General features: G+C 47.0%; 2 protein-coding genes across 2 annotated transcripts in view; both read left to right on the top strand.

Annotated features, from left to right (window-relative positions):
- The first annotated feature begins 603 nt into the window (after positions 1-603).
- Positions 604-15,612, top strand: LOC119898234 (retinol dehydrogenase 12). The gene is made up of 7 exons (XM_038712419.1): positions 604-736; positions 5,032-5,166; positions 6,138-6,329; positions 7,522-7,683; positions 7,774-7,893; positions 12,028-12,232; positions 14,848-15,612. The coding sequence occupies exons 1-7, from the start codon at positions 604-606 to the stop codon at positions 14,951-14,953; spliced, it is 1,053 nt and encodes a 350-aa protein (XP_038568347.1). The 3' UTR covers positions 14,954-15,612.
- Positions 15,613-22,093: 6,481 nt separating this feature from the next.
- LOC119898362 (pleckstrin homology domain-containing family O member 1-like) overlaps positions 22,094-27,729 on the top strand; it is a 22,244-nt gene continuing 16,608 nt past the window's right edge. The window contains exons 1-2 of the mRNA XM_038712571.1: positions 22,094-22,607; positions 25,816-25,962. Of these exons, the coding sequence (XP_038568499.1) occupies positions 22,581-22,607; positions 25,816-25,962 (174 nt within the window). The 5' untranslated portion in view covers positions 22,094-22,580. The remainder of the gene's footprint in view (positions 22,608-25,815; positions 25,963-27,729) is intronic.

The raw sequence follows: 27,729 nt of genomic DNA, 5'->3' as shown, positions 1-27,729 counted from the left end.
GAGGATGCTGCTGCTGTCGTTGTTGAAGTTGAACTGTTCAGTTTCAGACTGCAGCTGGTGATTCTTCTCATCTCAGAGTGACGCCTTCACACTGTTTGTTCTGTCAGTTTAAACCTCAAAAAGATTCAAAACTCATTAAAATAATCTAAAGAAAAAGCAGCAAATCTTCACCTCAAATGCTGAAGATGAGAAATGACTTCAACGATAATTAGAATAACTACAGAACTAATGGAGCAGCTGCACTTTCTGAACTGTTTAATTTATAACTAACATCAGATTTCAGAAACTCTTCATGTGTCTTTGTAAAGTAACTGAAGCTGTCAGATAAATGTAGTGAAGTAAAAAGTTCTACATCTCCCTCTGAGATGGAGCAGAAGGAGAAAGTACTCAAGTAAAGTACAAGTACCTCTAATTTGTACTCAAGTCCTTGAGGAATATTCGTAGTTACTTGTGTTGGACACGTGGTTTTGTGGTGCATGTGATCTCTCAGTGATCCCAGAGCAGCTCTGTGGATAATCTGCTGTAATCTGAGTTAATCTGACCCTCCCCCTCCTCTCTGACCCCCTCGCCTCGCTCTCTTCAGTCTGTCCTGGACCTGCAGAGATGAGAGCTGCAGCTCCGGAAGGGTTCCTGGTTCTGCCGTGGCCCGGCGGCGCTGGCGTCTCGGGCCCGGAGGAGGAGGCCCGGGAGGATCTGCTGATGAGGAGCGGCGCTCTGCTGGGAGTCACACTGATCTGTAAGATTTTACTTCTGACTGCTGATCGTTCAGTCACTGTCTGTTCTGTCTTTGTCCACCTCGTGTGTCCACATGGGGCTGTAATGTCAGGACACTGACTCTGAGCGGGAGATCAGACCCTCATTGAAGTAGAAGTTCCTCACTGTGAAAACCAGTAAAAGTAGAAATTATAATCTAAACACAGAGAAATTTTGAAGGACATTTTCCAAATTTTTAATAAAAGACTCTTGTTGCTGTCGTGTGACTTGATCAGCCAATCAGCTCGTCTCTGTGAAGTTAAGTGCGATTAAATACTTCTGCATCAAACCAACGGCGTAGCCTCTGCGTAGCCCCCTACCCTACGCATACGCCTGACGTGCACCTCCTCATAAATGTAACTACACGTCGAGGTGACGCAGACCGTAAGCTCTGTGATTGGTCGGCTGGGCAGCCTCGCAATGCCTCCGAGCCGAAAGGAAGTGCCCGTGCTTTGAAGTAACTTTTACTAGCAGCCAAAATGCCAGCTGTAACACGGCAGATCGATATATTTGAGCGTCACAACCCGAAAAACGACTCGTTTCATTATCAGAATGTGATCCACTCGGTCAATGAAGTCTAAAGTCTGTAACAGCCGCACGATTACAATTTTACCCCGGCCGGCAAAAGTCAACACAGTGGAAGCTTTAGCGCCACCGCTGACTAGCGTTTGGCGGTGTAACTGCAGAGCAACGGAGACACAGACGCACAAGTCTAAATGCTTGGCTACGCAAGTACACCCGACGCAGGAGTATAAATCAAGCTTTAGAGATGATCCAGTCGTACAGCTGGTGAAACGTATGGCTGTTTCCTTGAAATTCTTTAGGGGGCGCTATGGAGCCATTTTTCACACCAAAGCCTCCGAACCATAACAGAAGAAGCCTCCAGTTTGGCATTTTGGCCGTCACCATCTTGTTTTTTGGAACCAGACATGACTATATTTGGACAAGAGGGTGGAGCTAGCTGGCTTGGTTAGCTAGCTGCATCTGTAGTTCACGTTAGCTGTGATATTAGCTAGGATGCTAATTTTGGCTAGCGACAAACAGGCTTAAAAATAAACGTTCTTACTGAAAAATTAGCAGCCGACTCCTGATGAGCTTTTTCAGCGGCGCTGGTTAAATGTTCACAGAGCAGCAGATACGAGTCACTTCTATCCTGATTGACAGGTCGCCATGGTAGCGACCTGTCAATCACCTTGTAGTCCCGCCCTAAAGCCTCCCCTGCTTCCTGGTCTCTGTTCCTCTAAATGGGACCATAATTTACTAAATGAACATCATGCTGTGTTGAAGAAGACTTGAAACTAGCGACTGAGACCAGAAACTCATCAGGAAAGTGTTTACTGAGGGAATAAATCAGCTGACAAGTAGAAACATTTTCTCACAGACTTCTATACAATCACACTTCTTTCTGCAGCCGCTGGAGTCGCCCCCTGCTGGCCGCTGGAGAGGACGCAGGTTTAAGTCGCCCCCTGCTGGCAGCTGGAGAGGACGCAGGTTTAAGTCGCCCCCTGCTGGCTGCTGGAGAGGACGCAGGTTTAAGTCGCCCCCTGCTGGCCGCTGGAGAGGACGCAGGTTTAAGTCGCCCCCTGCTGGCCGCTAGAGAGGACGCAGGTTTAAGTCGCCCCCTGCTGGCCGCTGGAGAGGACGCAGGTTTAAGTCGCCCCCTGCTGGCTGCTGGAGAGGACGCAGGTATAAGTCTCCCCCTGCTGGTTGCTGGAGAGGACGCAGGTTTAAGTCGCCCCCTGCTGGCTGCTGGAGAGGACGCAGGTTTAAGTCGCCCCCTGCTGGTTGCTAGAGAGGACGCAGGTATAAGTCGCCCCTGCTGGCTGCTAGAGAGGACGCAGGTTTAAGTCGCCCCCTGCTGGCTGCTGGAGAGGACGCAGGTATAAGTCTCCCCCTGCTGGTTGCTAGAGAGGACGCAGGTTTAAGTCGCCCCCTGCTGGCTGCTGGAGAGGACGCAGGTATAAGTCTCCCCTGCTGGCTGCTGGAGAGGACGCAGGTATAAGTCTCCCCCTGCTGGTTGCTAGAGAGGACGCAGGTTTAAGTCGCCCCCTGCTGGCTGCTGGAGAGGACGCAGGTATAAGTCTCCCCCTGCTGGTTGCTAGAGAGGACGCAGGTATAAGTCTCCCCCTGCTGGCTGCTGGAGAGGACGCAGGTATAAGTCTCCCCTGCTGGCTGCTAGAGAGGACGCAGGTATAAGTCTCCCCCTGCTGGCTGCTAGAGAGGATGCAGGTTTAAGTCGCCCCCTGCTGGCTGCTAGAGAGGACGCAGGTATAAGTCTCCCCCTGCTGGCTGCTGGAGAGGACGCAGGTATAAGTCTCCCCCTGCTGGCTGCTAGAGAGGACGCAGGTTTAAGTCGCCCCCTGCTGGCTGCTAGAGAGGACGCAGGTTTAAGTCGCCCCCTGCTGGCTGCTGGAGAGGACACAGGTATAAGTCTCCCCCTGCTGGCTGCTGGAGAGGACGCAGGTATAAGTCTCCCCCTGCTGGTTGCTAGAGAGGACGCAGGTATAAGTCTCCCCCTGCTGGCTGCTGGAGAGGACGCAGGTATAAGTCTCCCCCTGCTGGCTGCTAGAGAGGACGCAGGTATAAGTCTCCCCTGCTGGCTGCTGGAGAGGACGCAGGTTTAAGTCTCCCCCTGCTGGCTGCTAGAGAGGACGCAGGTTTAAGTCGCCCCCTGCTGGCTGCTAGAGAGGACGCAGGTTTAAGTCGCCCCCTGCTGGCCGCTAGAGAGGACGCAGGTATAAGTCGCCCCCTGCTGGCTGCTGGAGATGACGCAGCTTTAAGTCGCCCCCTGCTGGTTGCTAGAGAGGACGAAGGTTTAAGTCGCCCCCTGCTGGCTGCTAGAGAGGACGCAGGTTTAAGGCGCCCCCTGCTGGCCGCTAGAGAGGACGCAGGTTTAAGGCGCCCCCTGCTGGCCGCTAGAGAGGACGCAGGTTTAAGTCGCCCCCTGCTGGCTGCTAGAGAGGACGCAGGTTTAAGTCGCCCCTGCTGGCTGCTAGAGAGGACGCAGGTTTAAGGCGCCCCCTGCTGGCCGCTAGAGAGGACGCAGGTTTAAGGTGCCCCCTGCTGGCTGCTAGAGAGGACGCAGGTTTAAGGTGCCCCCCCCCCCATCCTGCTAGGGCGCAATAGAGCCCCCCGGCCACGCCTGAGCCCGATCACTGCAGAACTTTGTGATGTTTGCCCATCCTGACGTGTGAGCATATTTTGTGAGGTTTCGCGCTTCAAACATGCGAGGAGCTGCTGGGCCCTAAATAAATAAACCAGATTGAACTGAAAGTGTAAAAACATACAAACACGCTGCAGCGAGTTAAAGCTGCTGATTATCGGAGGATTGATGTTATTAACATTCCTGTCTTCTGCTGACTCGACTGTTTCATTAATAACTGTTCCTTTACAGTTTGTGTTGATCGCTTTGGTTCTAGTATCACAAGTACAACGCTTCAAAACTGGTCTCGCCTGTAACGGCCGGCCTTTCGTCCAGGAGCTGCCGTCACAGACCACCAAAACACGACATGCTGAAATATTTTCAGTTCAGTTGTTTTAACCACAACGACTCCAAGAACAAACAATCAAAGATACATGTTCCACATCAGCTTAGAAGTACTAACAGTACTATGCTGCAGTACTGTAACAGAGTACTCAGTTTCCACATGAGGCAGTACACTTTCCATAACATGTCTCTGTGAACAGCGAAGACATCCTCTCCCATCAGGGATGCGGGAAACAAACTGCAACATAAAGGTTTGTACCGGAACAAATACTATAACAGCAAGTACTCGTGTATTTTACAGTATTGTACACACTGTGATCAGTGCAGTGTTTGTTCCTCAGGCTGTGGGTTTGATTCCCACTGAGGACAGTAAAACTCTCAGAGCTCAGGGGGAATCTGAAGAAAGAACAACACAGACGTGTAAATGAAACTCATGTTGGAGGGATGATCAGTGAGGAACGACGAGCAGAGTGACAGGAAAAGGTTCTCCAACAACACCGAAAGAACTCTGATCCAGAGTTCTGCAGGTACTTTGTATGAACACCGCGTATTTAAACGCGAAACGTGCTTACAGTTCTTTTTGATGATCGGTTGTGTTTTTTGTACTGAGAGTGGTGAAATGTTACCACATGCTGGTGAACATGGTGGCAGAAACAACCTGTAGCGTGTTCAGTTTCTTTGCAGCAGCACAGGAAGCGTCTCAGTTCTTGTCGTTTTAACCTCGTCAGTTTCAGGGAGTCAGAGTCAGACAGAACACAAAGAGTTCACAGAAGCTGACCCTGTGTGTGCAGGTGTGCTGCTGCTGAGGAGGTGGATCGCAGGTGGGGTGTGTCGCTGTTCGGTGCGTCTGGATGGAAAGACAGTTCTGATCACCGGAGCAAACACCGGCATCGGCAAAGAGACCGGCAGGGACCTGGCACGCAGAGGTACTATCACCCACACCTGTACTGTACTTACTGTTTGGAGTTACTTCTACTTTACTTCAGTATATACAGTACATACATGTTGTACTTTTTAGGAGCCATTATTGTACTTTTTATTGCACTGCGTTTATTTGACGACATCAGTTACTTTACAGATTTAGACTATAGTTTTTTGTTAAATCTTATGTTTAAATATGCAAATGAGGCAGAATATGAGCTACTTTGCTTCTATTTCAGGAACTGAAATCTGAACTCTGGATGAAGGCAGGTTCAAAATTATTGTTTTATTTTGCTGACACATTTTGAATTTCTCTTTTGATTATTTCAGAAATCAGAAAATACTGTCAACAGGCATAAAAAAGATATATTTTCACCATGTTTTTGGGAAAAAAATGTTCTCTAGTTCAGGCTGTGGATGAACAAACCCCTCAGTAGAAACCTTCAGCACTAACACGCCGCCCCAGACTTTAAAACCAGAACGGGATCAGCAGCTTTTTCACACTTCAAGGTTTTCGGTCTTTGTTTTCGCCGTTTCAGTCTGGGGAGGAGCAGACGTCTCTACAGACGCACAGAGACAAACTGCAGGAAAAGAAACAATTCAGCTCTGATTACTTGTTCCACCGCTGTCTGTTTGCTCTGACTGTAAAACCAGGACATTATCTGCAGAACGTCGTTACCTCAAAGCCTTGCTCTCAGACGTGCAGATTATACAACCCAACAACCACAGCATGATGACATCACCCGAGGTCAGAGGTCATAGTAACGCCCAGTAAACCTCAGAGAGGCGGAAACCATCTGAGCTGATTACAAGGGTTAAAACATCCTGTGTGTGTCGAATCAAACACACCGTATCCATCTGGCCTCCTGGAACAACACATCAAACGCACCCATGTTCCAGGAGGCCGGGTGGTGATGGGTGTGTTTGATTTGTTGCAGGGGCCCGGGTGGTGATGGGTGTGTTTGATTTGTTGCAGGGGCCCGGGTGGTGATGGCGTGCAGGGACCTGACCCGGGCGGAGCAGGCGGCTGAGGAGATCCGGCGGTCGACAGGAAATGGTAACGTGGTGATCAGACACCTGGACCTCGCCTCCGTTTACTCTGTCAGACAGTTTGCTAAAGACTTCCTGGACAGTGAAGACAGACTGGACATCCTGATCAACAACGCAGGTGATCTCACCTGTCTCACTCTCTACCTGTCTGTCTCTCTATCCGTCTCACTCTCTACCTGTCTGTCTCTCTATCCGTCTCACTGTCTACCCGTCTCACTCTCTACCTGTCTGTCTCTCTACCTGTCTGTCTCTCTATCCGTCTCACTGTCTAGCCGTCTCACTGTCTACCTGTCTCACTCTCTACCTGTCTGTCTCTCTACCTGTCTGTCTCTTTATCCGTCTCACTGTCTACCCGTCTCACTGTCTACCCGTCTCACTGTCTACCTGTCTGTCTCTCAATCCGTCTCACTGTCTACCCGTCTCACTGTCTACCTGTCTGTCTCTCTACCTGTCTGTCTCTCTATCTGTCTCACTGTCTACCCGTCTCACTCTCTACCTGTCTCACTGTCTACCCGTCTCACTGTCTACCCGTCTCACTCTCTACCCATCTCACTCTCTACCTGTCTGTCTCTCTATCCGTCTCACTGTCTACCCGTCTCACTGTCTACCTGTCTGTCTCTCTATCCGTCTCACTGTCTACCCGTCTCACTGTCTACCTGTCTCACTCTCTACCTGTCTGTCTCTCTATCCGTCTCACTGTCTACCCGTCTCACTGTCTACCCGTCTCACTCTCTACCCATCTCACTCTCTACCTGTCTGTCTCTCTATCCGTCTCACTGTCTACCCGTCTCACTGTCTACCTGTCTGTTTCTCTACCCGTCTCACTGTCTACCCGTCTCACTCTCTACCTGTCTGTCTCTCTATCCGTCTCACTGTCTACCTGTCTGTCTCTCTATCCGTCTCACTGTCTACCCGTCTCACTCTCTACCTGTCTGTTTCTCTATCCGTCTCACTGTCTACCTGCCTGTCTCTCTACCCGTCTCACTGTCTACCCATCTCACTCTCTACCTGTCTGTCTCTCTATCCGTCTCACTGTCTACCCGTCTCACTCTCTACCTGTCTGTCTCTCTATCTGTCTCACTTTCTACCCGTCTCACTCTCTACCTGTCTGTCTCTCTACCCGTCTCACTCTCTACCTGTCTGTCTCTCTATCCGTCTCACTGTCTACCCGTCTCACTCTCTACCTGTCTGTCTCTCTATCTGTCTCACTTTCTACCCGTCTCACTCTCTACCTGTCTGTCTCTCTACCCGTCTCACTGTATACCTGTCTGTCTCTCTACCCGTCTCACTCTCTACCCGTCTGTCTGCAGGAGTGATGATGTGTCCAAGATGGCTGACAGAGGACGGTTTTGAGACTCAGCTAGCTGTCAATCACTTGGGTCACTTTCTGCTGACCAATCTGCTGCTGCCAATGCTGAAGAGCTCCGCCCCCAGTCGCGTGGTCACCGTGTCATCCATGGCCCACCGGGGGGGTATGACCTCTGACCTCTGACCCCTGATGTTTCTCTGTTGATGATGTTTGTTGGTTCTGATCTGTTTATTATGTTTTGTTAATTCTTCAGGTCGTATCGACTTTGATGATCTGTTCTTCAGCCGAAGGCCGTACAATTCTCTGGAGAGCTACAGACAGAGCAAACTGGCCAACGTGCTGTTCTCTAGAGAACTCGCCCAGCGACTCAGAGGTCCCCACAAACACCACAGACACTCAGAGGGCCCCACAAAAACCACACACTCAGAGGGCCCCACAAGAACCACACACTCAGAGGTCCCCACAAACACCACACACTCAGAGGTCCCCACAAAAACCACACACTCAGAGGGCCCCACAAAAACCACACACTCAGAGGGCCCCACAAACACAACAGACACTCAGAGGGCCCCACAAAAACCACACACTCAGAGGGCCCCACAAAGACAACAGACACTCAGATGGCCCCACAAAAACCATACACTCAGAGGGCCCCACAAAAACCACACACTCAGAGGGCCCCACAAAGACCACACACTCAGATGGCCCCACAAAAACCACACACTCAGAGGGCCCCACAAAGACAACAGACACTCAGAGGTCCCCACAAAAACCACACACTCAGAGGTCCCCACAAAAACCACACACTCAGAGGGCCCCACAAAAACCACACACTCAGAGGTCCCCACAAAAACCACACACTCAGAGGGCCCCACAAAAACCACACACTCAGAGGGCCCCACAAAGACAACAGACAGATGGCCCCACAAAAACCACACACTCAGAGGGCCCCACAAAGACAACAGACACTCAGAGGTCCCCACAAAAACCACACACTCAGAGGTCCCCACAAAAACCACACACTCAGAGGGCCCCACAAAAACCACACACTCAGAGGGCCCCACAAAGACAACAGACAGATGGCCCCACAAAAACCACACACTCAGAGGGCCCCACAAAGACAACAGACACTCAGAGGTCCCCACAAAAACCACACACTCAGAGGTCCCCACAAAAACCACACACTCAGAGGGCCCCACAAAAACCACACACTCAGAGGTCCCCACAAAAACCACACACTCAGAGGGCCCCACAAAAACCACACACTCAGAGGGCCCCACAAAGACAACAGACAGATGGCCCCACAAAAACCACACACTCAGAGGGCCCCACAAAGACAACAGACACTCAGAGGTCCCCACAAAAACCACACACTCAGAGGTCCCCACAAAAACCACACACTCAGAGGGCCCCACAAAAACCACACACTCAGAGGGCCCCACAAAAACCACACACTCAGAGGGCCCCACAAAGACAACAGACACTCAGATGGCCCCACAAAAACCACACACTCAGAGGGCCCCACAAAGACAACAGACACTCAGATGGTCCCACAAAAACCATACACTCAGAGGGCCCCACAAAAACCACACACTCAGAGGGCCCCACAAAAACCACACACTCAGAGGGCCCCACAAAAACAACAGACACTCAGAGGGCCCCACAAAAACCACACACTCAGAGGGCCCCACAAAAACCACACACTCAGAGGGCCCCACAAAGACAACAGACACTCAGATGGCCCCACAAAAACCACACACTCAGAGGGCCCCACAAAGACCACAGACACTCAGAGGACCCCACAAAAACCACACACTCAGAGGGCCCCACAAAGACCACAGACACTCAGATGGCCCCACAAAACCACAGACACTAAGAGGGCCCCACAAACACCACAGACCCTCAGAGGGCCCCACAAAAACCACTGACACTCAGATGGCCCCACAAAAACCACAGACACTAAGAGGGCTTCACAAATACCACAGACAATCAGAGGGCCCCACAAATACCAGAAACAATCAGAGGGCCCCACAAATACCAGAAACAATCAGAGGGCCCCACAAATACCAGAAACATTCAGAGGGCTCCACAAATACCACACACAATCAGAGGGCCCCACAAATACCAGAAACAATCAGAGGGCCCCACAAATATCACACACAATCAGAGGGCCCCACAAATACCAGAAACATTCAGAGGGCCCCCAAAAAATACCACACACAATCAGAGGGCCCCACAAATACCAGAAACAATCAGAGGGCCCCACAAAAACCACACACTCAGAGGGCCCCACAAACACCACACACTCAGAGGGCCCCACAAAGACAACAGACACTCAGATGGCCCCACAAAAACCACACACTCAGAGGGCCCCACAAAAACCACACACTCAGAGGGCCCCACAAACACCACACACTCAGAGGGCCCCACAAAGACAACAGACACTCAGATGGCCCCACAAAAACCACACACTCAGAGGTCCCCACAAAAACCACACACTCAGAGGGCCCCACAAAAACCACACACTCAGAGGTCCCCACAAAAACCACACACTCAGAGGGCCCCACAAAGACAACAGACACTCAGATGGCCCCACAAAAACCATACACTCAGAGGTCCCCACAAAAACCACACACTCAGAGGGCCCCACAAAGACAACAGACACTCAGAGGGCCCCACAAAAACCACACACTCAGAGGGCCCCACAAAGACAACAGACACTCAGATGGCCCCACAAAAACCACACACTCAGAGGGCCCCACAAAGACAACAGACACTCAGAGGGCCCCACAAAAACCACACACTCAGAGGGCCCCACAAAAACCACACACTCAGAGGGCCCCACAAAGACAACAGACACTCAGATGGCCCCACAAAAACCACACACTCAGAGGGCCCCACAAAGACCACAGACACTCAGAGGGCCCCACAAAAACCACACACTCAGAGGGCCCCACAAAGACCACAGACACTCAGATGGCCCCACAAAAACCACAGACACTAAGAGGGCCCCACAAACACCACAGACCCTCAGAGGGCCCCACAAAAACCACTGACACTCAGATGGCCCCACAAAAACCACAGACACTAAGAGGGCTTCACAAATACCACAGACAATCAGAGGGCCTCACAAATACCAGAAATAATCAGAGGGCCCCACAAATACCAGAAACATTCAGAGGGCCCCACAAATACCACACACAATCAGAGGGCCCCACAAATATCACACACAATCAGAGGGCCCCACAAATACCAGAAACATTCAGAGGGCCCCCAAAAAATACCAGAAACATTCAGAGGGCCCCACAAATACCAGAAACATTCAGAGGGCCCCACAAATACCAGAAACAATCAGAGGGCCGCACAAATACCAGAAACATTCAGAGGGCCCCAAAAAATACCACACACAATCAGAGGGCCCCGCAAACACCACACACTCAGAGGGCTAATGGTGCTTTCAGACCACAAGCGAAGCGAGCGTTGGGGCCAGTGTGTTTACATACAAAGTCAATGCAAAGACGTGCAGAGTTCCTGTCGAGTGGTGCGGAGGCCTTCACATGAGTTTAAAATTTGAAAAATTCTTGAGTGAGAAAGTCAGATGACTTTCGCTGCAGCTTTTGGACAAATAAACCCCCGCAGTTGGTCAGAATTCTGCTCTGACAGCTACGCCGTTTACCGTTGACCAGGTTAGCATAGCATAGCCCTGATCGATCCGAACTCCATTCAGAAAACAAACATGTTAGAAGTTGTTGTCCTGCTGACAGACCTGACAAAGCATGAATTCATATGTTTAACAAATCTGCATCATGTTGTAGTTATTTCAGCATCAGATTGATCCGTTTGTTGCTATTTAATCACAGCAACATGTTTACTTTGGGTTCATACAGCTGGAGTAACCGCTGGTTGTGTTTAATCGCTTATCGCGTTGTGAGTGAACTCTTGGCGGATGTTCAGCAATAAAACCCCCGCGAGGAGAGCGTTGCGAGGATTAAATTTGCGTTTGGTCTTTGCACATTAAGACTGTGCTCCAGGCAGAAAACTAAATTTAAGATTTAAAAAAGATTTTTTGTCTGCAGTTTTCCTTTTGAGGGGTTTAAAACACGATGAAGAGTTTACCCTCCGTTTCACATAGAAAAACATCAGGTTTTAAGATCTGATCTAAGTTTTCAGACAAAAATAAAATAAACAAAATGTGTTTTTTAAGTACTCAAAAAAAATTATTTAAATGTCAAAGAATGTTCCTCAACATTATAAACTGACACAGTACAGCATGTCCTCCACAGTTTCAGGATGCTATCAGTTTAACATCCCTCATCAAACGTTCCTGCATCTTTAACAGGATCTTCTGTCCGCAGCATTTTTGGAACATGAACATTGTGAAGAAGTCCGGCCTGTTTATAAGACATGTTGTCCCTGAAAGTAAAATCAAAGACACTGTCGTTACATCAGAGCTGCGATGTGATTGGCTGTTCTCATCAACCTGTTGTTTCCACCTCCTGACCCTCAGACTCCGGTGTGTCATCGTTCTGTCTCCACCCGGGTGTGATCCGGACCGAACTGGTTCGTCACGTTAAGGCCTGGTTCCCCCTGATGGGGGCGCTGCTGAGCCTCCCCTCCCTGCTGTTCATGAAGACACCCAGTCAGGGCAGTCAGACCACCGTGTTCTGCGCCGTGACGCCGGGCCTGGAGGGAAAATCTGGACGATACTTCAGGTAGGACAGGTGGAGAGGGGGGGCAGTCCTGGAAGTACAAAAACAAACCTGTGTGGATGTTTTGAATGTTTTGTCAAATCCTCTTCACCTGTATCCTTATTCATGCATCTAGAAACTTTATTCAAACTCTTTTTCACATTCGTTGAGCTTTTCATGATTTTTAATCACAGTGAAACCTGCAGGGTGGGACTTTTGTCTCCCCCTTCTGGCAGAGAGAGTAATTACACAAACACAGCTGAGGCATTATCACAATCACTGCAGAGAATCAGGGAAACGAGGGTTTGCTGCAGACCCCAGAGGCAGAACATGTATACTTCAGCAAAGGTCAATACCAGATAAAAAAAATACAAAACAGGCAAATAAATCCGGTGTAAAACGTTCAAATACAAAATCCAGACGTACATGGGTATTTCTATAAACGGAGTCTTTCTTCCTTCGTATAAAAAAAAAAAAAAATGTCTATATAAAAATGCAAAAACACGCTATCAAGCACTGTCAAGAGCACGCAAACCACGAGGGAGCAATATGACCCTAACCGTAAAGCCACGTTGGCCAATCAGTGCCTAATAAAATTGTAAACAAAGCAGGCAGTGGCGCACAATCTGACATCAAATACAGCAGATAACAACGCGCACTCTGACGTCACAACACTGCAACCGGCGTTTCTTAAAATCCTCAGCCTGGCGGGAGTTTTCAAAAACTCTGGTGAGGACATGATAATGAGACACAGGTGAACAGAATCAGGCAGGAACAAAGTAATCACACAAGGGGGAAGGGAAGTGAATCAAAAGTGAACCAAAACTATCTGAACGGGATCTAAACATTAGTCGTCTCTCGCCGTTGACTAACGTACATATTTTACAGTGGGTACGGAAAGTATTCAGACCCCTTTAAATTTTTCACTCTTTGTTTCATTGCAGCCATTTTCCAAAAATCAAAAAAGTTCATTTTATTTCTCAGTAATGTACACTCAGCACCCCATCTTGACAGAAAAAAAGAGAAATGTAGAGATTTTTGCAAATTTATTAAAAAAGAAAAACTGAAATATCACATGGTCATAAGTATTCAGACCCTTTGCTCAGTATTTAGTAGAAGCACCCTTTTGATCTAATACAGCCATGAGTCGTTTTGGGAAAGATGCAACAAGTTTTTCACATCTGGATTTGGGTATCCTCTGCCATTCCTCCTTGCAGATCCTCTCCAGTTCTGTCAGGTTGGATGGTAAACGTTGGTGGACAGCCATTTTCAGGTCTCTCCAGAGATGCTCAGCTGGGCTCTGGCTGGGCCATTCAAGAACAGCCACGGAGTTGTTGTGAAGCCACTCCTTCGTTATTTTAGCGGTGTGCTTAGGGTCATTGTCTTGTTGGAAGGTAAACCTTCGGCCCAGTCTGAGGTCCAGAGCACTCTGGAAAAGGTTTTCGTCCAGGATATCCCTGTACTTGGCCGCGTTCATCTTTCCCTCGATTGCAACCAGTCGTCCTGTCCCTGCAGCTGAAAAACACCCCCACAGCATGATGCTGCCACCACCATGCTTCACTGTTGAGACTGTATTGGACAGGTGATGAGCAGTGCCTGGTTTTCTCCACACATACCGCTTAGAATTAAGGCCAAAAAGTTCTATCTTGGTCTCATCAGACCAGAGGATCTTATTTATCACCATCTTGGAGTCCTTCAGGTGTTTTTTAGCAAACTCCATGCGGGCTTTCATGTGTCTTGCACTGAGGAGAGGCTTCCGTCGGGCCACTCTGGTGGATTGCTGCAGTGACGGTTGACTTACTACAACTTTCTCCCATCTCCCGACTGCATCTCTGGAGCTCAGCCACAGTGACCTTTGGGTTCTTCTTTACCTCTCTCACCAAGGCTCTTCTCCCCCGATAGCTCAGTTTGGCCGGACGGCCGGCTCTAGGAAGGGTTCTGGTCGTCCCAAACGTCTTCCATTTGAGGATTATGGAGGCCACTGTGCTCTTAGGAACCTTAAGTGCAGCAGAAACTATTTTGTAACCTTGGCCAGATCTGTGCCTTGCCACAATTCTGTCTCTGAGCTCTTCAGGCAGTTCCTTTGACCTCATGATTCTCATTTGCTCTGACATGCACTGTGAGCTGTAAGGTCTTATATAGACAGGTGTGTGGCTTTCCTAATCAAGTCCAATCAGTATAATCAAACACAGCTGGACTCAAATGAAGGTGTAGAACCATCTCAAGGATGATCAGAAGAAATAGACAGCACCTGAGTTAAATATGAGTGTCACGGCAAAGGGTCTGAATACTTATGACCATGTGATATTTCAGGTTTTCTTTTTTAATAAATTTGCAAAAATTTCTACATTTCTGTTTTTTTCTGTCAGGATGGGGTGCTGAGTGTACATTACTGAGAAATTGATTGTGGTTGATTTTTGGAAAATGGCTGCAATGAAACAAAGAGTGAAAAATTTAAAGGGGTCTGAATACTTTCCGTACCCACTGTATCTAAAGTAAGGTGGTCCACGGGAAGGGGCGGGGCTTAGGCTCTCTGTTGGTCCCTGGGGGAATTCACGAGTCAAAATTCAGCAAAGTTGAACTTGATGTGAGAATGAATGAATGTAAATCGGTGCACTGCCTTGTATGTTTGCTGTCAGTGACTGTGCAGAGCAGGAAGCTGCTCCGGAGGGGCGGGACGACGCGGTGGCGAGGAAGCTGTGGGAGGAGAGCTCCCGACTGGTCGGACTGAAGGACACATGCTGACCTCTGACTTCGACCCAGCGGGGAATCAGGAAGTGAAGTATCCTCAGACTGCGGCACCCCCATCATGTCAGACGGAGGACGGCGACGAGCATCAGAAATACACAGCTGACGTGAGCCAATCAGAGGCAAGAAATCGCTGTAACGTGATCAATAATCATCCTCTTTGTGTCATTACCTGAGGACATCAAAACATTTGTGTTGTGTTTTATCAAAATAAGTCATATTTAAATCATTAGTATGAGACGACAAGATGTTTTAGTTTAAATAAACAGCTGAGGAGCAAATTGATATTATTGTTGTTGTTGAATGAAAATAGAAAGTTGATGTTCTGACCAACAGAGAGGTCGGTCTTCAACAAAGCGCCTGAGATGCAGTTTCCTCCTCATGTTCCTTTTCATGTTCTCTGTGTTCCTGTCAGTTTGATTTCTTTCACATGTTTCACATCCTAAACGTTTCCTCGGGTTTTCTTCATGTCTCCTGATGGCTCTGAGCTTTGTCTGCAGACCTGCTGTGTGGCTTATTAAACAGTTTGTAGCCGCTTTTAAAACCTTTCTGACTTTGACTTTTATGTTAAGTTCTTAAAACAAAATGTGATGTTTTAGAGATCGTCTGTTACGAGTTCTTCTGACATGATACTGTTTCTGAATAAAGGATTTCATCTAAAATCTCTTGTTTCCTGATCACCAGTCATTTTTATACAAAAGAATGAAAAAGGAAAAGTGAAGTGAAGGTTTGATCAACGCGTTCTCACTCCCAACTCATCAAAAATGGACGCATCGTTTGTAACGCGCTTAGATCTTTAAAGGAGACCTATAAAACTTTTCCACATTTTATGACGTACCTACAGTGTTATAATTAGTGCTGTTTGTTAAAACTAGTTACCATCAGAGTCCAGTTTTCTTGTTTCTGAACAGGTATCAGCAGCAGGTATCTGATGACGTTACAAATCGCGGTGGATATTTTACATGTACGGACCAGGTAACGTTAAAGCAGCAGTGAACACGGGGTGCAGATGTTGGTTTCAGTTGTTTTTTAGGCTGCGTCATTAACAAGCAAGCGGCTCACCTGCAGCTCGCGGGTGGAAAAATACAGAAAAAAGACAACAGCGCAGTCTGCTGAAGCGTCCCTCCACTGATCAACACCCTCCTCCTGTGACCCAGGGTTTGACTGTAGGCCTATGTGTCTTCACAGCTAACACCACGCTAACATCTCCAGCCCTAGTTATAATGTTGGGTGTTCATGTCACACATGGCCAAAGCTTCAGATAATGAGGTTGAAATGTTTAAAAGAAATCCCTGTGAGCCTGTTCTGAACGCTCTGTTTTCAACTGCTTTTTTCTACCAACGGCTCCGTTCAACGACGCATGGAGCCAGACGGAGCCGCTGTTCCATATATGGTCATTTGCTCCCACAGCAACGGCACGGCAACGCTGAAGGCTCGAATATACTCGGGAGCGGACGCGCACACGGTCAGCTGCGGACTGCTTCTGTTTATACTACTTTCTGGAGTCAGCCTGGCGGACTCGTTCCACACATGCGCAGTAGATTGGTTGGTGCCCTGGTAGCGCTAGTCGGCGAGCGGACAGGTCTGCACAGACCCTACGCGTACCCTCTCTGATGATGTGCGGACCCTAATGGACCATCGCGTACTCGCAGATGCGGAAAGTATAATCCTTGCTTTAATCTGCCTGTTCCACCCAGCGACAACAACAGCCTGTTAACATGCTTCAGGTCTTGGCCAATCAGAAGACAGTGGGCTTTGAGAGGGGGGGGGCCTTAAAGAGACAGGAGCATCTACAGCTTGTCTCAGACAGAGGCTGAAATGAAGGCCTACATGAAGAACCAGTGTAAGAAAAGAAGATTTTTTTTGTACTTTGAATCATGCAAAGCTGCCATACAGGAGTCAACTACTACAATATAGGACTGGAAAAGCAGTAAAATAGATCTCCTTTAAGGGGCCAGGTGAAGTTTCCAGAGGCCCCTAGGAGGCAGGTTTCAGATTACAAGATGCTCGGTGGGCCACATGCAGAAAACCCAACCTGGTTCCTTCAGTGTCTGTTCCAGGTGACCGAGAGAGCAGGTGGCTCATTATCATGTTAGGTTCACACAGAGGCAATAAAAAAGTTATTAATGTCATTCAAAAACTAAAATATTTAAAGGGGGCAGTTTGTTTACAGTGTCGTTTCAAACAAGTTGTTACGGAACAGGACTGAATGGACCCAAATGCAACACTCAGTAGAAAGGTGGTTTATTTAGGGGAAACAGAGGGGCTGGGGAAGAGGAGATGGAGGTGAGGCGGACCCCAGGTAGGACACGGAGGACCGAGGGGCTGGCGAGGCGGAGGAGGAGAGGTGAGGGAGCCGTGGGAGGCAGGGGACCGGGGAAGGGAACGGTGTGGTGGCAGGTGGACTGGTGAGAAACGAGGGGAGCCGGGGGAGCGCCGTGGAGGTAGCCTAAGAGTAGAGGACCGGTGGGCGAGCCCAGCTGACAGGACGGAGGGCGAGGGTGAGTGAACCTGGGAAGGGAAACAGACAGGGTTAGACACGGGGAAAAACCAAGAGCTGGAGAACTGAGAGTATCTGCTGGGGATTTCAGGAGCTTGAGTGAACTTGCGGCACCGGGTTAGGAGCAACGACGATCAAGCAGGGGTTGACTGGAGAACCGGGGTAGAAGTATTGTTGTTGATGAGGCTGATTACTGGCAGGTGCGGCAGGCGGAGGAGGCGGCTGACGAGGTGCAGGTGCGGGTCGTTGGCTGGGCTCAGGAGCGGAGGGAGAGAGAGGGAGAGAGAGAGGGAGGGCACACGCAGGGGAGGAGACACAGGGAGGCAGGCAGAGTGCAGGAAAACACCAGGGGAAACACAATCACACGCAAAAACAAGGAGAAATAAAACAGGACACTCACCGTCAGCCGGGCTGCCACCACAACACAAGTACTGTACAAACTTGAGGTACCCTTTTCTTTTTATGTCACTTTCTACTTCTACAAGTTACTTTTCAGATTTATTTTAATATTTAAATACTTGCACAAAAAACATATGAAGAGTTTATCAAACCTGATGTTTTGTTGTAAAGTAACAGTTTATACCACTACAGCTGAAATGATCAGTTGACAGATTATTTAGAGTATTTATTTATGTTATTGTACTTTGTTTGATAGAGATGTTTCTGCTTTTCCTCTGACTGATTGTAATAACTGAGATGTTTGAAGACATCTCTTAAGGCTCTGGGTAAATGTGAATCTTTACAAACCAAACAATCAGCGGATCGACGGAGGAAATAATCAGCAGGCTGATCCAGAATGAAAAGACTCATCAGCTGCAGTCTGAAACTGATCAGCTGAGAAGGAGCTGCAGCTCAACATCCTGCTGCACTTTACTGAGGAGGAAGAAGAACCTGTGACAGGACAACATTTTACTGCTTTGTGTACTTTTACTACGTGAGTATTTTGACAGTGTGGTATTTTGGTTCTGAGTAACAGGTGTGTGTCTCAGCTGTTCCTGAGTCAGCAGCAGCTGCTGCACTTTCTCCTGCTTCTTTCTGTCAGCTGATTTACGTGTTCGACGTCACAGACACTGAGCTGAAGAACACAAAATACACTGGTGGACTGATTTTACTTACAAAAAGTGGGAGAAAAACATGTTCCAGGTCCAGATGTTAACTGGCTCTGGTCCTGGTATTTCACACAGTTATTCCCAACAACCTGGGTTTGAGGAGAAGCTGGACCAGCAGGAGGCAGCAGAGGAACTTCTCTCTGTGACAGAGAGGCTGCATCAACACAGAGAGCTCAGAGAAATTAAAATGAGCTGAGTCGTCACTTCTGTAAGGAGGGCAAATAACTTAAAGTTCTTCACATGAATATTTAGCTTTAATAATGATGAAGTTCATCTGAACCAGCTTTTATATTACGTACATGAAGAAGAAGAAGAACTGTTCCTACAGTCAGCTGCAAACGCATATCAACAGCAGTGGTGTTGTTGTTGTGGGTGCTGTGTCGTTGTTGTTGTGGGTGCTGTGTCGTTGTGTCATTGTTGTGGTGGTGTTGTTGTGGGTGCTGTGTCGTTGTTGTGGGTGCTGTGTCGTTGTGTCATTGTTGTGGTGGTGTTGTTGTGGGTGCTGTGTCGTTGTTGTTGTGGGTGCTGTGTCGTTGTGTCATTGTTGTGGTGGTGTTGTTGTTGTGGGTGCTGTGTCGTTGTTGTTGTGGGTGCTGTGTCGTTGTGTCATTGTTGTGGTGGTGTTGTTGTGGGTGCTGTGTCGTTGTTGTTGTGGGTGCTGTGTCGTTGTGTCGTTGTTGTTGTGGGTGCTGTGTCGTTGTTGTGGTGGTGTTGTTGTGGGTGCTGTGTCGTTGTGTCGTTGTTGTTGTGGGTGCTGTGTCGTTGTTGTGGTGGTGTTGTTGTGGGTGCTGTGTCGTTGTGTCGTTGTTGTTGTGGTGTGTGTGTTGTGGTGGTGTTGTTGTGGGTGCTGTGTCGTTGTGTCGTTGTTGTTGTGGGTGCTGTGTCGTGGTGGTGGTGTTGTTGTGGGTGCTGTGTCGTTGTTGTTGTGGGTGCTGTGTCGTTGTGTCATTGTTGTGGTGTTGTTGTGGGTGCTGTGTCGTTGTGTCGTTGTGTCATTGTTGTGGTGGTGTTGTTGTGGGTGCTGTGTCGTTGTTGTGGTGGTGTTGTTGTGGGTGCTGTGTCGTTGTGTCGTTGGTGTTGTTGTGGGTGCTGTGTCGTTGTGTCATTTTTGTTGTGGGTGCTGTGTCGTTGTTGTTGTGGGTGCTGTGTCGTTGTGTCATTGTTGTGGTGGTGTTGTTGTGGGTGCTGTGTCGTTGTGTCATTGTTGTGGTGGTGTTGTTGTGGGTGCTGTGTCGTTGTTGTTGTGGGTGCTGTGTCGTGGTGGTGGTGTTGTTGTGGGTGCTGTGTCGTTGTGTCGTTGTTGTTGTGGGTGCTGTGTCGTTGTGTCGTTGGTGTTGTTGTGGGTGCTGTGTCGTTGTTTTCTGGTATTGTTGTTGTGGTGGTGTTGTTGTGGGTACTGTGTCGTTGTGGTGGTGTGGTGGTGTTGTTGTGGGTGCTGTGTCGTTGTGTCATTGTGGTGGTGTTGTTGTGGGTGCTGTGTCGTTGTTGTGGTGGTGTTGTTGTGGGTGCTGTGGTTGTTTTCTGGTATTGTTGTTGTGGTGGTGTTGTTGTGGGTGCTGTGGTTGTTTTCTGGTATTGTTGTTGTGGTGGTGTTGTTGTGGGTACTGTGTCGTTGTGGTGGTGTGGTGGTGTTGTTGTGGGTGCTGTGTCGTTGTGTCATTGTGGTGGTGTTGTTGTGGGTACTGTGTCGTTGTGGTGGTGTGGTGGTGTTGTTGTGGGTGCTGTGTCGTTGTGGTGGTGTGGTGGTGTTGTTGTGGGTGCTGTGTCGTTGTGTCATTGTGGTGGTGGTGTTGTGGGTACTGTGTCGTTGTGGTGGTGTGGTGGTGTTGTTGTGGGTGCTGTGTCGTTGTGTCATTGTGGTGGTGTTGTTGTGGGTGCTGTGTCGTTGTTGTGGTGGTGTTGTTGTGGGTGCTGTGGTTGTTTTCTGGTATTGTTGTTGTGGGTGCTGTGGTTGTTTCTGGTATTGTTGTTGTGGTATTGTTGTTGTGGGTGCTGTGGTTGTTTTCTGGTATTGTTGTTGTGGGTGCTGTGGTTGTTTTCTGGTATTGTTGTTGTGGTGGTGTTGTTGTGGGTGCTGTGGTTGTTTTCTGGTATTGTTGTTGTGGGTGCTGTGGTTGTTTTCTGGTATTGTTGTTGTGGTGGTGTTGTTGTGGGTGCTGTGTCGTTGTTGTGGTGGTGTTGTTGTGGGTACTGTGTCGTTGTGGTGGTGTGGTGGTGTTGTTGTGGGTGCTGTGTCGTTGTTGTGGTGGTGTTGTTGTGGGTGCTGTGGTTGTTTTCTGGTATTGTTGTTGTGGTGGTGTTGTTGTGGGTGCTGTGGTTGTTTTCTGGTATTGTTGTTGTGGTGGTGTTGTTGTGGGTGCTGTGGTTGTTTTCTGGTATTGTTGTTGTGGTGGTGTTGTTGTGGGTGCTGTGGTTGTTTTCTGGTATTGTTGTTGTGGTGGTGTTGTTGTGGGTGCTGTGGTTGTTTTCTGGTATTGTTGTTGTGGTGGTGTTGTTGTGGGTGCTGTGGTTGTTTTCTGGTATTGTTGTTGTGGTGGTGTTGTTGTGGGTGCTGTGGTTGTTTTCTGGTATTGTTGTTGTGGTGGTGTTGTTGTGGGTGCTGTGCCTTTAACGCAGCGTGTAGCAGATAATCTGCAGCCTCTCAGTCTGACCCACTTTGAGTCTCTGAGCTCAGAGTGAAACTGACTCCAGATCAGATCAGCCTGGGAACATCTGCCAACATCCAGAGCTCTCTGAACCAGATTACACTGATCCAGATGTGAGCCAGACCGGATCCAGACGCCCCGCCCCCGACATGTGTCTGTCTGAACTTAAACAATGAAGGACGTGTTCTTTATGATGTGATGAAGTGATTAACTTCTGACCCATGAGTTAATGATCTGAACTCTGATCAGCTGATGTTTCTCTCTCTGTTTGTTGTTGTTGAGTTTTGCTTTTGTTCATGTGTAGAAAATGTACTTAAAGTATTAAAAGTACTCACTGCAGAAAAGTGTTGCATTATAATATATTAGGCAGCAGGATGTTGAGCTGCAGCTCCTTCTCAGCTGATCAGTTTCAGACTGCAGCTGATGAGTCTTTTCATTCTGGATCAGCCTGCTGATTATTTCCTCCATCAATACATTGATTGTTTGGTTTGTAAAGGTTCTGAAAATAGTGAGAAATGTTGTCCCAGTTACCTCCTTCACAAAGTTTGTTCTGTCAGTCCAAACCTCTAAATAATTAAAACACATTAAAATAATCAAACAATTTAAAGAAAAAGCAGAAAATCTTAAAGATGGAAGCAGGACTGTTTTTTTTTTTTTTCATGAAAAAATGATTTTATGATCAAAATAGTTAGTCAGTTGACTTGATCAGTCGATCCTGTCAGCTGCACTTTAGAAACTGTTAACTAAACATCAGATTTTAGAAACTCTTCACTTTGTAAAGTAACTGAAGCTGTCAGAGAAATGTAGTGAAGTAAAAAGTACTACATCTCCCTCTGAGACGGAGCAGAAGGAGAAAGTACTCAAGTAAAGTACAAGTACCTCATATCTGTACACTGTCAGTGTACCTCCTACTTGTAGTCCAGCGGTGACCCCTCACCTCTTTCCACTTCACTACATTTGTGTGACAGCTTCAGGTGGAAGCAGCAGCTGAATGCAGTAGACAGTGAGAGTCTGTAGGGGGCGCTGCCGGGCTGCCGAGGAGCCGCTGAGCCAGCAGGGAGTCCGGGGGAGGAGAGAGGAGGGAGGAGGAGGAGTAACCGGACACCGACTCACGGAGCGGCTCCTGGCCGGTCACAGCGCATCGGAGCCCGGCGGCAGCAGCACCGAGCAGCGGCTCGACGAGCAGAGTGAGACCGAGGAGCAGCAGCTGAGGAGCGGCGGCGTGAGGCGGAGGCTCCGGTCCTCCCTGCCGGACTTTAACGCTTCTTCAGCCGCTTTATCTGCCGCTCTGTGGGGGGATAACGGAGTTACCGTGAAAGTGGGCGAAGTACCGCCGGTACTCCTCCGCCGGCAGCCTGACAGCCGCCAGCATGAAGAAAAACAACTCCGGGAAACGGGTGAGTGTTACCGGAACCGGGCCCGGCCACCGGCGGCTCGTGACGGTCCGTTTTCTAACGTTAAACCGAAGCTCGAGGAACAAAAGCCTCAGGATTAGTTCAAGGCTTTATTTTGAAGGCGACCACAGCCGCTATTTGCCTGAAGACTCCACTTCCGGTTTTCAGAATAAAGGCGTGATCGATCGATTTGAACAGTTTTAAAGATGAAAAGAGATGAAATGAAAAGTCCAGCGGGACAAGAGGAGGAAGAGGAGGAGGAAGGACCCGGGTCAGACTCAAAGCTTAAAGATCCAGACGCTTAAACCGGGAAACGTTCAGCGGTGTGACGGTTAATCAGCTGAGAGGCTCCGGTTTCACTGAACCGGACAGTTACGTAACCTATACAAAAGATCAATAATCAATACGTGAGCAGGCAGGAGCCGCTCTGTGCACGTGTTTATAAATGCGCTTTAAAGAAGAGAAGACCTGACACTTAAATATTACAGCAGAAAACATCTATATTTAAATTTAAATTTAAATTACATTTAATAAAAATACTAATCAATAGCAGCCTGCAGTATTTAAGCAAAGCAAATGACAAATAACAAAAAATCATATATATATAGTAAAAAAAAAAATCTGCTTCTGAACGTACTAATACTACTGCTATTATTATATACTACTGTATTAGTACTACTAAAAATACCAATAATAGTCCTCTCACATATGTATTATATTACTGTTATAGTACTACTAATAATACAATAATACTCCTTTTATACACTAATAATATACTACTGTCAACTACTACTAATAATACTATTAAATACAATGATATATAAAATATACTACTTTAATACCGCTACTACTACTAGTACTACTAATAATCCATCCATCCATCCTCAACCGCTTATCCTGCGTACAGGGACTACTACTAATAATACTATTAAACACTATTATAATATACTACTGTAATACTACTTCTACTACTAGTAATAATAATAATAATTCTGTTCAGAGTTCTATGATCCAGTTTATTGATCGAGTTGTTTATGTAACAGCGTTTTTAGTTTATTGATTATAAAGTTCTGAATATTTGGACGTGTCGTACATTCTGTTCTGATTCAGAGTATAAACACGTTTTACTGCAGTACTCCAGAGGTCACGTGCTCTGCGTGCAGACAGGAACTCGGACTGAGCACAGTGGTGAAATGAGGAAGTCTGTTTATATGAAGGCGTGTGCTTCAGCTGTGTGAACGCGTCCTCAGGTGGTCGCAGAACGTGACCCGATCTGAAGGACCAAAGCCTGAAAGGTCCGAGTGTGAACGAGGGTCTGCGGCTCAGCACCGCAGATCCGCTGAACCTTCCTCAGCCTCACAATAAAGCTGCAGGTAGATCTGGTTTCAAACCAGATTCAGCCGAGACGCTTCCTGTCTGACATCTAGTCTCAGTCAGGAGGATGTTCAGAGACTCGTCCCTGGTCTCAGGAGTCCAGCATTCAGTAACTGCCGTAGGTGTCGTTCACACCGGGGGCGCTGGGGGGGGGGCATCAGAACCAGAACCAGAACCAGAATCAGCCTAAATATGTATTGCTGTTTCCATACTTAAGAGACTAAACTGTACAAGTATACACAATAATACAATAGTACTGTAATACTAGACGTGTGTCCCAAACACTTTGTGAGGCTCATTTTGTTCCCGTCACTTTAAAAAAAATAGCAACAAGAACTTTTAAGAAATGAAAAGTTTATTCACACGAAAAGAAACAAAAAAAGTAACTTAAGCTAAAAACAAAAGAAGCTACTGATTCTGAAACGACCCAAAAATGTGCAGCTTTAATCAGATCAGGAGCCGGGGGCCCGTCGTCTCCCTGTGAGCACGACAGACAGGTTCGTCACGTCTTGTTTCTCCAACGTTAGAAACGTTTGCAGCATCGAAACAGTTTAACAGGTTGGTTTATTAACAGGCCAGAGTAGGTCGGCCGAGACAAAGACGTTGTCACGATAAAACACTTCATATCATTGGATGTCCACAGTCATCAGGATCAGCGTCACATCATTCAGTTTAAAGGCAGATTTTTGCTCCTGAGTGAAAGTTTCTGAGTCTAACTTTTCTCTCTGAACGTTCAGAACTATTCTGAGAAAATCTGTTTTCCTCAACAAAATAAATATGTTAGTAGCATTTAGACTGTAGACGTGTCTTTTTGAAAGTATTTGTTAAAATGGTTCTGATAAATTGTTGCAACAAGAAATGTTAAATAAGAAATGAGAATGCCTTGAGAAAGGTTTATTTGCACAATAAGAAAACATGCAATGCAATTTAAATATTGAAGAAATGAATGTGCATTGTCCAAGAAAGTAACTTAAGCTAAAGAAACAAGTTGCAGATTACTACTTTATTTTACATTCTATTTTTATATTTTGTATTGTCACCGTTCACCTGAATGTTATGTTTCCCTTTATATATATATAAAAGACATTTCAACCATAAAATAAAGAAAATGTCTCCAGAATGCAGGAAATTAAGTGTTTAATGCTCAAAATCTTCTGGGGGAGGAGTCCAGACCCTCCAAATCATTTGTTATGCTGTTACTGAGGAAAATAATATTGCTACTGTTTTATTGTCCATCTCGAGGCCGGTTGTTATCTCTGGGCTGACGCGCTGGTTCTTTCTGTACAGCGATGTGGTTCTGCCGGTGTTGGACCGACCTGGTGCTGCAGGTTTTATGCTGAGTATCTTCGTTATGTCGACTCTGCGGTCACCCTCGTTGCCCGTTTGATGCGCCACAGTGCAATACTTTTCCCGACCTGCTGTAATTTGTAATGATCTACTGAGATCTACTCTGACTCAAACTGGTTCCCTGTCGTATTCCTGAAACATACGCTGAAGTTTAAAGTCCAGTGAAGACGTGGAACAGCAGGAACAGTATTAACAGGATCCACGTTCTGTGTCTGAAGTTTAACTCAGCAAGTCAGTGACGAGAAATTCCAGTCAGAACTCAGAACGATGTGTTTTATTTCTTACAGAAGATTTACATTCTTTTCAAAGATAAAATCAATATAAATAAAATAAAACGTTCCACCCTTTCACATCTGCTTCTTTCTTAATGTGAGTCTGTGGGGAACGTTTGACCTCACTGGCTTCAGAGCTTCCTGGGGTCTTGGGTAGAACCATAAGGTAGAACCTGCTCTGACACCTTCCTGTTTCCTGTTTCCTGTTTCCTGTTCAGGGCCCGCAGGACGCGGCGCAGCATCACGTTCAGCCCGATAAGGTCGGCTGGATCCGGAAGTTCTGTGGGAAAGGGATCTTCAGAGAGATCTGGAAGAACCGGTTTGTGGTTCTGAGGGGAGATCAGCTGTTCATCTGTGAGAAAGAGGTGAGTCAGAGGGGGGCGGGGCTTACAGGTGACGGACACAGCTGCCACTCTGTCAACATATTGATCATTGCTGATAGAAAAAACTTATACATAATGATAAGACTAAACTTCAGACATGATCCGGTTCCAGTTCTGAATCTCTTTGTTCTATTTAAAGCCTGAAGAACCAGTTTGGTGTTAAACAAGCAGATCAATAGAGTCAGTAGAACAACAAACAGATTGTCAGTTGGGAACATTACTGCTGTGTGGTATTTGTCATGTTCCTCTGTGTTCTGTTGTTTTGGTTCTGATGGGAAACTGAAAGTTTCTCTGCAGGAGTCGAGTTTCAGTCTGAGCTGCAGACACAGGGAGAGCTCCGGTTTCACTGCTGCTCCAAACACAATACGGAACGTCCTCATAGAACCTGTGTCTACAGAACGTCCTCATAGAACTTTTATCAACTACAGAACGTCCTCATAGAACAATTATCTACTACAGAACGTCCTCATTGAACCTGTGTCTACAGAACGTCCTCATAGAACCTGTGTCTACAGAACGTCCTCATAGAACAATTATCTACTACAGAAGGTCCTCATAGAACAATTATTTACTACAGAAGGTCCTCATTGAACCTGTATCTACTAAAGAACATCGTGATAGAACTTTATCTACTACAGAAGGTCCTCATAGAACAGTTATCAACTACAGAACGTCCTCATAGAACCTGTGTCTACAGAACGTCCTCCTAGAACAATTATCTACTACAGAAGGTCCTCATTGAACAATTATCTACTACAGAACGTCCTCATTGAACCTGTGTCTACTAAAGAACATTCTGATAGAACTTTATCTACTACAGAAGGTCCTCATAGAACAGTTATCAACTACAGAACGTCCTCATAGAACCTGTGTCTACAGAACGTCCTCCTAGAACAATTATCTACTACAGAAGGTCCTCATTGAACCTGTATCTACTAAAGAACATCGTGATAGAAATTTATCTACTACAGAATGTCCTCATAGAACCTGTGTCTACTAAAGAACATTGTGATAGAACTTTATCTACTACAGAAGGTCCTCATAGAACCTGTGTCTACTAAAGAACATCGTGATAGAAATTTATCTACTACAGAATGTCCTCATAGAACCTGTGTCTACTAAAGAACATTCTGATAGAAATTTATCTACTACAGAATGTCCTCATAGAACCTGTGTCTACTAAAGAACATTCTGATAGAACTTTATCTACTACAGAATGTCCTCATAGAACCTGTGTCTACTAAAGAACATTCTGATAGAACTTTATCTACTACAGAAGGTCCTCATAGAACAGTTATCAACTACAGAACGTCCTCATAGAACCTGTGTCTACAGAACGTCCTCATAGAACCTGTGTCTACAGAACTTCCTCATAGAACAATTATCTACTACAGAAGGTCCTCATTGAACAATTATCTACTACAGAAGGTTCTCATTGAAGCTGTGTCTACTAAAGAACATTCTGATCGTGATTGAAGTTTTATCTAGTACAGAACGTCCTCATTGAACCTGTATCTACTACAAAACAATCTATTAGAACCTTTATCAAGTACAGAACATCATGCTAGAACCTGCATCTACTACAGAACGTCCTCATAGAACCTTTATTAACTTAAATATATTTTGTTAGAACCACAGTCTCTCTGGGATTGCTGTGCTGGAAACTTTAATAATTACTAAAGGTTCTTGTTAGAACCTTAGTTCACCGTTTGGCTCCTGGTGACTCGCAGCCACAGAAAGGTATCGGCC

This window comes from Micropterus salmoides, unplaced genomic scaffold (genome assembly GCF_014851395.1).
Source record: "Micropterus salmoides isolate LMB-PRFRI ecotype aquatic unplaced genomic scaffold, ASM1485139v1 Ms_hic_scaffold_11, whole genome shotgun sequence".
Classification (NCBI taxonomy): domain Eukaryota; kingdom Metazoa; phylum Chordata; class Actinopteri; order Centrarchiformes; family Centrarchidae; genus Micropterus; species Micropterus salmoides.
The sequence above is the reverse complement of the archived record's forward strand: the minus strand, read 5'-3'. Positions and strand labels throughout refer to the sequence as shown.